The sequence below is a fragment of the Hyposmocoma kahamanoa genome, unplaced genomic scaffold (genome assembly GCF_003589595.1).
Source record: "Hyposmocoma kahamanoa isolate Upper Pololo Valley unplaced genomic scaffold, ASM358959v1 95, whole genome shotgun sequence".
Lineage (NCBI taxonomy): Eukaryota > Metazoa > Arthropoda > Insecta > Lepidoptera > Cosmopterigidae > Hyposmocoma > Hyposmocoma kahamanoa.
This window is the reverse complement of record NW_020654972.1, coordinates 10609979-10621457: the sequence shown is the minus strand read 5'-3', so window position 1 is coordinate 10621457 and position 11479 is coordinate 10609979. Positions and strand designations below refer to the sequence as shown.

Sequence of the window (11479 nt, the reverse complement as noted above, 5' to 3'; positions counted from 1 at the left end):
ATAACAAAAAATCTATAAACTTAATAATGTTTTTTCTGCTTAAAGATGGCGAATTTCTTACAATTGGTACACAATTTGGAGATTTTTTGTGGAAAATGTCACTTATGCGGTTTTACCTTCAAGTAAACGATATCATGGTGGTGAAACATCTTGACATTCAATAAAATAATTAAACTTGATAATTTATTCCATTTTGAGAGCATGGGAATAGATTATTTAGGTAGGTCATTTAAGGTAATTCAAATATTATATGTAAGACGTTACTTTATTTAAATACACGCGTAAAAATAATCTTAAGAGACAATCTAAAATAACGAACTAGTAGACAATTGAAACATATCTAAATCAATTTATTCTAAAATATTGAGTCACACGTACTAGCTACACCTATCTCATTTCCTCTTTTTCTTTTTCTTTTTCTTTATCTTTATCGCTACTTCCTTTATGCGTCTCTGCTGGTGCGCCTAGTTTATTTACGTCCATATTGTCTACTTTATTTTGAATATCTTCTATTTCTTTTAAATGTTTTTCTCTTTCATCACCGCTATCGAATCTTTTCCACCTGTTCCCTCCATGCGATACTGAATCTAAAGTATTTTTGCCTGTAACTTCATTTTGAATATTTTTATTGGATATGGCTTTGGCTCCTTCTTCTGCATTTTGGTAAAACTGCCTGCTATTGTGAATTATCTTAGTTTTTTTTTTAAGCTCAGAATTTCCACGTTTTGGTCCGAGTTTTCTTTTGCACAATGGACAGAATGTCTCCTCGTACGATCGTTTTATAATCTTGTCGTTATCACTAAACGATTGTATACTAGCCGATTTGGCCAGTGAACTCTGTAATACTGGGTAGTTTGTTGTACTTACATATGTCTTCTTCTTTTTTGACTTCTTCGATTTTGGTGTCACAGTCTTCTTATGGGAAAAAAACGGAAACTTCATTTGTTTCATGGAGCTGGAAAATATAAATATTTATTACAATTGTATGATTATATGAACAGAATATGCACTTTGTCATCTTAATAACATATCAAATTACAAAATATAGATATAAAATAATATTAAAAATAAGGTAGGTATATTGAGATAGATTAAAATTCGAAAAATCTCAAAATTTCTTCACCTCTTAACTACTTTGTGGTATTCAAACATAGCGATGCCATATACATGGAGTTTGATCAAATAATGTCGACGGTGAAAAGCTGACTTGATTTAAGCAACATTTTAACTTTTACAGGAGAGTATTTTAAAGTTTTTTTCTTAAATAATTCCCTGTACAAAATGAATTCAACGAAAGAAGGTGAAGTGTATATTAAAATATATTTTTTGTATATCATTTTATTATTTGATCCATATTTCATAGATAAGGGAGTATTTTTCACAGAGTTAAGTGTCGCTTGAGCCATATTGCAGTATTCTGATCAAGGCAGACGGATTTAACGGTAAGAAGGCGTACATACAGATCAAGGCAGGAGGATTTAATGGAAAGAGGAAGTAAATACAGATCAAGGCAGAAGGATTTAACGGTAAGAAGGAGTAAATACAGATCAAGGCAGAAGGATTTAATGGTAAGGAGGTATAAATACAGATCAAGGCAGAAGGATTTAACGGTAAGAAGGAGTAAATACAGATCAAGGCAAAAGGATTTAATGGTAAGGAGGTATAAATACAGATCAAAGCGGAAGGATTTAACGGAAAGAAGGAGTGAATACAGATGAAGGCAGAAAGATTTAACGGTAACAAGAAGCAAATACAAATCAAGGTACAAATACTCATTAAATTTGAATACAGTGCAGTGTATCGCTTACAGATTTGGTTTATTTTTCTTGTTTTGTGTCTTTTTATTTAATAACTTTCTTTTAATGACGCTTTTCTGTAGGTCTGCATTGCACTTTTCACATCGCTTTACCTTTTTTGTTATGCTTATTATTGTACATACTTTTGTGTTTGTATTTTTTCTTTTTGAGGTGTTAACTTTTGCCTTACTTTTACCATAAGTTAAATGTTTGAAAACTAATGTGCACAACTGTGATTGGCGCTACCTAGCTTTACCTAAAAACATTCAATGTAAATCCATATTAATAGCTGTTGTAGTTCCGAATAAAATAAAATAAAAAATACGTCACAAAATTTCCAATTTGTTTAAGGAAAAGTGGTTTGTGTAGTAAAAAGAAAAGTAACTAAACAGACAGCTGAAATTGAAAAAAACAGAAGTGTATACGCGCCTATTTGTAGCATCCGAGCAAATACGAGAGATGTGTGGTGCGGAGTGAAACCGGCTCCAGGCGGCGATGAACCTCTCATTACAGCAATTTTACTTGTCATCGGAACACCAACTTAGAGTGCATATATTTTTTCCCTATATTTTTTAAAAACCTCTGTACCTAGCAGTTTCAATGTATTTCCCGTTAAAGTACGAGTAGTAAGAGAGAATTTAATTTCAATAATCCCCCTAAACAATTTAGCGACCGTGATAGGACTCATCTATGCAATTTGGAATTGAAGTCTATTTTGTTCTACGGGAGCAAGCAGTCAAGTTCAAGGTGGCAAGGTCAAAAAGAAGACACAGCTATTTCTGGGACCTGCAGAAAGGAGATAATCAAGATCTGGAGGCCTAACCCATGGGAAGTAGCCCTAATTCCTTTTCTATTACCTAATTTAGTCAATATTTGTGTAAAAAGTTCCTACGTACTCGATTGTCAGGTTTATTTCTACATGTTATTTTGATTGGTTACGATTGTATTTTAACTACTATTACTAATTATTAATGCAAAGATCGAACACTCAGAAAAAAATCCATCGATCCGGCCAGATTCAAACTGACATCTTCTAGCTTACCGCGCCAGACGCTATACCAATTAAGCTACGGAACGAACCAGCGGACCTCACGAATTTTTCCATGTGCTTGCGTCGTATCTTTGTATTTGGTTTTTTCAAAGACTTTTAGTCGTAGCGCCATCTATGAGAAATCTATGAAAGTTTTATCACCCAGTTAGATATCTTCATAAGTACCAGTCCTGACGAGAGATGTCGCTATTCAATGTATTTTAAATTTTTATTGAATTGATATACATTTTTTTTGTTAAATTATTCCACTAGTTTGTTATAATTATTAATACAAAGATCGAACACTCAGAAGAAATTTCTTCAATCCGGCCAGATTCGAACCGACGTCTTCTAGCTTACCGTGAAAGACGCTATACCAATTAAGCCACGGAACGAACCAGCGGACCTCACTAATGTTTCCATGTGCTTGCGTCGTATCTTTGTATTTCGTTTTTTCAACGACTTTTTAATAGTAGCGCCATCTATGAGAAATCTATGAAAGTTTTATCACCCAGTTAGATATCTTCACAGTTACCAGTCCTGGCGAGAGATGTCGCTATTCAATGTATTTTAAGTTTTATAAATTATATATATGTATAATACATTTATAATTACATTTCACAAAAAAATTGAATATCAATTCAATGAAAATTTTAAATACTATTGCTAATTTAAAACGATTGTAGTTTTGCCAGTGATTTGGCGTATTTGAGAAATTTGATTAATTATTGATACACCTTAAAGTTAACATTATTATACGATTTCAACGTTAATATTTTGTTACCGTTAAAATAAAGATATAACTACCGACAGGTTTATAGTTCTCCTAATTAAAACATTACAAAGATATTTGCTGACCGATTTCAGCGCAACGTACATACCTAACGCTGTGCGTGGCGGATCTAAGTGCGGCGCGTCTTGCTGGTGTGTGACATTGGCGCGGCAAGTCATCATCATAAGCACGACTGGATCTGACTACTCAAGCTGTTTTCGCCTCTTAGAGTTTGTAATTTTTTGTCTTACGCAGTTCAATGTTGGGGCGTTTATTTTGTTAGTGATTGGAATCATGCCTAATATTGATAAAAAATTGACACCAGAGTCGATTCCCAGAACTTTCATCAGAGCAAAAAGAGGAAATTGTTAAGTTAAAAATAATACGTGCATCTATCAAGAGTCGTTTGACTCAATATTATGATTACAATATGAACACTATTCAGAAGATTTAAAGGTCGCTAGGAGCTAGAATTAAAGATTAGCTAAATATAATCATTGCTCACAGAATTTGATGAATATGGTATGTTTAGACGATACCGAGAGTCACGTGGTGGACCGGGTTGCCATTGAGAATTTATTTTTTTCACTTCTGGCAAAGGGGCAAAAAATACTGGGTACGCCCCCTACTTATAAAAATAAAGTCTAAGTCTTTACATAATATTGAGCCTATTTCTAAAGAATCTTGCAAAGCTTAGCATTTTATTGTCGATCATGCTTCTAAACATTTGCGAGCATTCGTAGATAAAAAAATGAATCGTGAATGTAATGTAATATGCAACGACAAACATTACTTACATGAGTGCCCCAAGTTTAAACATATGAGTGTAGAGGATAGGTTAGAGGAAGTTGGAAAACGAAAATTATGTAAGAGTTATTTTCGACATGGCGACAATTAATTTAAATATCAACTTAAGGGCTGTTGTCGCCTGTGTAGGAAAGAAAACAATACGCTATTACATATAGATACTTCCACTGTCAATGAAACCAGTCAACTGTTTACATCTTCCCTGCCAGTGTCACTTTCTAGTCAAGTTTTATTGTGCACTGCTGTCGTTGAGGTGGTTCATGGTGATTCCCACTCTGTCAGAGCATTATTAGACACAGGCAGTCAGTCTTCCTTTATAACAGTGGATTGTAAAAAGATGATCGGGTTGACCGGTGATGTAGCTCAATTAGTATTTGTGGTATTAACCAGGGCAATAGTAAGGTCACGGCAAGGTGTACTATTATTTGAAGTCACTATACAATACAGGAATATTCAGTTACCACGCAAATTAATTTTAGCGGACCCTACATTTTTTCGTCCGTCTGAAATTGACGTTTTATTATGTGTAAACTATAAGATTAGTAAAGAACCAGCCTATTTTATAAAAGTTAAAGCTGGGATGGTTAGTTGCTGGCCCATAACCTAATTGTCAGTCTACACCAAAACATGTAGGTACATTGCAATTTTCGTAAAGAAATTCGGGATTTAGATAGGTTTTGGCGCACAGATGACTTACCATTTATGACTAAATGCTATTCTGTCGAGGAACGTCTGTGCGAATCTCATTTTCTTGAAAATGCCTCGCGTTTGCCTAAGTGAAGGAACTACCAAAGGAGATTTTAAACGATAATTATTTTGTCGGTAAAAAGTGTTTAAATAATTTACACTAAAAATTTGATAAAGACCCTAAATTGAAGGAGAGTTATAAGAATTTTCTTAAGGAGTATGCTGATTTGAATAATTTAACCCCGGTTCAGAAACCTAAATTTTGGTACTATTTACCGTATCATGCTGTAATAAAGGAGAAAAGTGAGACCACCAAATGTAGGGCTATTTTTAACGTATCGGTAAAAACGTCTTCTGGGAAATCTCTGAATGATATACAGATAGTTGGCCCAGTACTGCAAAGTGATCTTATTTCTATTCTCCTTCGTCATCGAGAAAATGTATCGGCAAATAGAGATCGATCCAAAACAGCGCCACCTACAATTAATACTATGGCGAGATGACTCAAGAGGGCCAATACAAGTTCTGCAATTGAATACCGTCACGTATGGCACTGCCTCTATTTTCTTGAGCACACGCTGCCTTTTACATCTGGCCAAGGAATGTGAGGATAGTGTTTTAAGCAACATTATAGAGAACGACTTTTGTATGGATGACCTAACAAAGTCCGACATAGTAGAAGGTCTAAGGCATATCGCAGCCGGTGTAGTTCAGGTTTTGTCCTCAGCTTGTCTGCCACTTCGGAAGTTTCGTACTAACTGTCTTAGGGTCGTATTCTAGAACTCTACTCAATGCTCAAGTCAGGATTTGAGTATGGTTTAAAGCACTTGATATCATACTCAAGTCCCTGCCATTAGGATCGTATTTCCAGTGCTTGTGTTTCCAGTGCAATCCTGACTTGAGCATTGAATAGAGTTCTAGAATACGACCCTTAGTCTCTTTGACAGCAAGGTCAATTCTTTGAAGCCTTTGGACTTAAGTAAGGAGCTAGTGTATTAGGACTTAGTAATTCACATCAATCTGACACCCTACAGTTTTCAGCAGATATAACTGTAGATTCTAAAATTACGAAGAGGTCTGTATTATCGATCACTAGCAAAATTTTTGATCCGTTAGGATTGTTGTGTCCTTGGATAATTATTGCAAAAATTTTACTCTAGAACTTATGAAGTCTTTAGTTAGGTTGGGATGACCCAGTGCCAGAAAGCTTTAGTAAAGATTGGGCTAATTAATTAAAGGATTTATCGGTATTGTTTGAGATTGAGATACCACGACGAAGTTTAAGTGAAATTCCGATAAATATACCGCTACACTGTTTCGTCGATGGATGATAGCATGCCTACGCAGCCTGTGCTTACTTGCGATCAGAGAATAAAAATACTAAAGGTGTCGTAGTCAAGTTGTAGTGTGTTAAAGCCCGCGTAACGCCACTAAAACCAATGACGACTCCTCCCAATGTAGTTACGTTTAATTCTTTTAGTTATTCGATTTAGAATAACTAAATAGTTTAAACACGGTTATAGAATTTAATTCTTACAATACCAGATAAATAAATAGTCATTTGTTATGCAAGGCTGAAAGCTGTAGGTATTGTATTGAAACCTGTGCAAGCGTAGTACAGTAAGATTGAACCTTGGCGGCGGAAATAGGTAAGGTGGCAGTACTTCCCTGGCCGAACTCTTTCACAAGGAGCTCTACTGCTAGTAAAAAGTTTCAAGTCGAACAAGTAGAAGAAAAACAAAATTGTTTTATAACTGAGGCCATCTCAATCAGATTATGACGAGTTGGAAGTTGAATGGTGCTAAATCTGGAGATGCCTTGATCAAGGAGATGCGATTATCCCATCTTTCCCAGTCGCTGCTATGAAAATTCATCATCATCATTATACCCGTTGGGAGACGTCCGTCCGAACATAGGCCTCTCCCAAAGATGCCAGACTAGCCGGTAGGACGCGGCCATCGGTTACCCGCCACCCTTACCAGGTCATCCGTCATCTAGTAGGGGGCCGTCCCACTGAACGCTTTCCGGTTCGTGGTCTCCATTCGAGAACCCTGTGCCCTGCCCACTGCCACTTCAGCTTGCTAATCCTTTGAGCTATATCCGTGAGTTCTTCTACGGATCTCCTCATTTCTGAATCGATCACGTAGAGAAATCACGTATGAAAATTCATTTACTATAAATAATTTTTTTATCAAACTTCGAATGCTGTACCACTGTATATAGTTATAAAAAAATAATTACCACGCATTTACGCGACTGTGCGCTCTCTTATCCAAGGGTACTCTACGCGTTTCTTCATCATTATTAGAATAATCTTCATGAGCAGCGTTGCGATTATTTTCTAGAATTCAAAATCAGATTGATTAAGCCTACTCTCACCCTGACCTACTTCTAGGTATTCTAATAAAACCACTTTCTGTTGTGTTATAACTACGTTTTTAAATACTAAATGACTGTTCTGTTTTTTCTACAGCGATGCTTTCCAATGACTTTTCAACCACCATTATTTCATCATAAGACGACTAGTAATTTATTTTGTAGCATCTCGGGCTAAACTGTCAGCTATATTATTTTCTATGAATCTGCACGTTTGTGGGTGATGCCACATGGGCGTACCGATACGTCGCATCGTCGCGACGCTATGATTTCAACACCGAGTGCCACACGAGCAATACGCAACACAACCACAGCACCCCTCTCCGCTTTGTCTCTTGGCCCCTTGTCTGATACGGATACGTTCCATCGCCTCGCGCCGTTTCAACGCACCATGTGGCACGCATGTTGTGTATTCTAATTTATGTGTAGTACAACGCAGTGATACCACTCAGACTTGAGTTTGTAACTTCAAATCCCCAGTAATTTTTAGTAATTACTTGCTTACCTGAATTCTCATTTCGTTGTTGTTTATTAATAAGAGGCATGTGATAATTCATACCATTGATAGAACCAAGCGCAATTATATTGTCATATCTCGATTCCTTTGGACTCCTGTAATTTTTCAAAATTGTATTGTACGAATTTTTTACAAATATTTTAAGGTATCATTACTGAGTCGGTTCATGTATAGTCAACAGCATATCAAGCTATATACAGTGACGTATCTTGTTCCGTTGCACTGGAGGCGATTTTCGAACAAAAATGTGTAGTCTGATGTCCGTACATAATAAGAGGAAAATCTATTTCAAAGATTGCACTGTCATTGCTAGAGACAGCAGTGTAACCACTAGAATGAACGATTGCCTTTACGAAAGAGGTCTTACTTTGAGCATTGAATTGTGTTTTACCCTAATTATTATTAGCTTCATTACAATCAATGTAGAGATGCTTGTTCACTTAGATCTTAAAAGACATATCAAGTCCTCAACCCGCATTAGGCCAACGTGGTGGACTATGGCTCCAAGTCTACCAATGGGTCGTATTTCCGTTAGTAATAACATCGTGTGACACAATTTTTGTTTCTGGGTTATCAATATCACTTCCTAATTGTTTCTAACATAAAAAAGCATGAAACAGCTTTATATCCTCATAAAAACTTTACTTTTGTGGTCCGGATAACGAAAAGTTGAAATTTGCATTGCAAAATTTCGAATTTCTCTTTATTTGAAAACAAAAAGGGAACATTATATTTCAAATAAATGGTATATTTGAAAAACAAATTCTACAAATTGATAATAAAGAACCTAGTAATGTTTCAGGGGTATAGTCACTCTTTTCGTCTTAGGTACTTGCTCATCAATTAAACAGAAACCAATACTATCAAACCAGATATAAAAATAAAAATTAAGTTTAAAATTACAATAGCTTACCTATCTGTACATTTAGGTTTGTAGTGATTAGCCATAGAAGCCTCATAATCTGGTTGTTGTAAGAAACTAGCAACATCAATATGAGACAAAGAATCCTTGTCTTCCATCTCGTGGGGTTTTCTTACCAGATCGCCATGTCTTTGGCGTTTCACCCTCATCTCTTTCGCCCTCCGCCTCACCGGCCGGTGATCAGATATATCATAGCAAAAAGTCCATTCGATATAAACTAAGAAACATAATAAATAAAAATATCGTAACATTGTTCTATGACATGACAATAACACATGTTGATTTTTTTTTTGATTTGCTTTTGTTGATAACTTTTCGTTTAAGACCGGCCGCCCATTGGGCCACTACTGGCGGCCACAATCTACAGCGTCTACAGTCGCCGGCTTCTTTCTGCTCGCCATTGGTGGAATTTTATGAATGTTTACTAGTCAAAAATTTGGTTTTAGCGAGAAATGAATATTTAGCGACCTGTAGCATCTTTCGACCCGTATTATTTTATTAAATATAAAAATCGTGACCTGTCAATCAAAGTAAATTTAAAATTAAAAATAAAGTTATATTTCTATGTGCTATTTTCATATCTTATGCTGCTAACACCAACGTCGAATTCAACAACACTGTGTCTGCGTCCAGTTCGATTTGTATCTACAAGTGGTAGCCGCGTCTAGTGGCTTGACTCAGCAACTAGTGGTAGCGTTTAGTGGCCCCGACTAGTATCCCAGTGAGCGAGGGCACTTAGACGTGCCACAGTGACTGTCACAGATTTTGACAGATAAGGAAAAGAGTTTGTACGTCTGTTGAGAACTTTTTGTTCTATTAAAAAGCGTATATTATCGGAGCAATTGATATGGTTAGTGGGAGCAACAAATAAAGAAATGAATTAATAATACCAATGATTTCATAAACGAAAAGGGCAGATGTGTTACTAGCTTCGTGAAGTTTCGAAAACCACTCAATTGACTGAATTGCAATCAATATGTGTCGAGCAACGAGACGAATTTGAAATTTGTAGAATATTTTAGGAAAAATACCGTCGCGTTTATAATGTAAATTCACTAATTACCAACACAAGGAATTACTTATCAGCATTTAATATCAGCATTACTGTGTTCCGGTCTTAACGGTGGTGGTGAAATTACGGGTACATGGGACCTGTCAACTTATGTCTGAGGGTGACGGGCGCAGATATAAAGCTCTTATTAGCACTGCAATTATTATAGACAGGCGTGTAGCTTACCATAAGACGTATGACTTGTTCGTCGTTCGTTCGAAGTAAAATCCCAAAACTCACGCAAGAAATAATGTTGATAGAATACACAGGTTTACAATTAAAAAGTGTATTTCCTTTATTAATCCATGAAGTACATAGTATAGGGTTATGTGTATTTATGAAATATTCGATGACGATTTTGCACAACTGTGATTGAATGTCGTTGATACAGCGCTCAATTTTTATCTTCAAGGCGTTTGTGGTCAGGGGCTTGTTAACATAAACCATCGATTTCAAAAAAAGCTTAAATAAAAATGTGGATGACATGAAGTTTTAACAAGACATTGCCACATGCCATACAGCGCAAGAAACAATGCAATTACTGCACGAGTCATTTACTGGTCGTGTAATTTCCACTTTTTCTTTGGGGCATTTTGAAATCGAAGGTTTATGCCAAGAAACCCACGACCACCCAAGCCTTAAAAGAAATTGAGCGCAGTATCAACGTGATTCAGCCACAATTATGCAAAACGGTCATCGAAAATGTCATGAAAAGTATGAATGAAGTATGAAAATGTGAATGCGCCAGCAAAGCCGTGGAGGCCTCCATGTACTTCATGGAGCAATAAAAAAATTACAATTTTTAATTATGAACCTGTGTTTTCTATCAAAGTTACTTCTTGCATGTTTTTTGGGACACCCAATATTTCACCTCTAAGGGTGGCCGTTTATGAAGATTTATTTTTATAAATAGCTCCTAATTTTATAAGGAGCAATTATTTTAATGGTTGGTTTTGCTATGCTCCAATGGAAGGCGTATTTTTTTTTCAATTAAGCAGTGAGTACCGATTTTTGTTATCTCCTGTGTTAAGACCCGTATAGTGGCGAACTACTTGATGAATCCGGTTTTGTGCAGTTTCCGGCAACCGATGTTAATAAAACTTAGCAAATAAATGTAGTTCCACGAACTTTTGAGGTCGATTTTTTAGTACTTTTTACTGAAATTACTAGTACTTTAAGTAGGTTAAGTATTTATTTACAAACCAATCGCACTTACTAGAAGTAGTGTACAGACAGAGATATAAAAAAATAAATTAAACATTTCCTTGAGACTCGAAACACAGGAAAGGGCTCGCTATGAATCAAATTATTCTTACGACTCTGCAGTTTTCCAACCTCATTCAACGATGTTATTCCAAACTCGTACGTTTGACGTGCGCAGTGTCGCTAGGGAGGGAGCCGCAGTTTTCTGCCAAAGAACGAAGTACTGCTGATATTGCTTTAACCACCCACGCGGTTTCAATGTTAGTCACGGAATTTTTAAAAAGAGCTTAAAGAATACAAAATGTTCGATTTAGAAAT

The 11479-nt window shown here is 36.0% G+C and overlaps 1 protein-coding gene across 1 annotated transcript; it reads right to left on the bottom strand.

The window, feature by feature from the left end:
* Positions 1-387: 387 nt before the first annotated feature.
* Positions 388-9078, bottom strand: LOC113238358. The gene is made up of 4 exons (XM_026475199.1): positions 8899-9078; positions 7974-8080; positions 7334-7433; positions 388-955 (listed from the first exon to the last, which is right to left on the bottom strand). The coding sequence occupies exons 1-4, from the start codon at positions 9054-9056 to the stop codon at positions 388-390; spliced, it is 933 nt and encodes a 310-aa protein (XP_026330984.1). The 5' UTR covers positions 9057-9078.
* Between the last annotated feature and the right edge of the window lie 2401 nt (positions 9079-11479).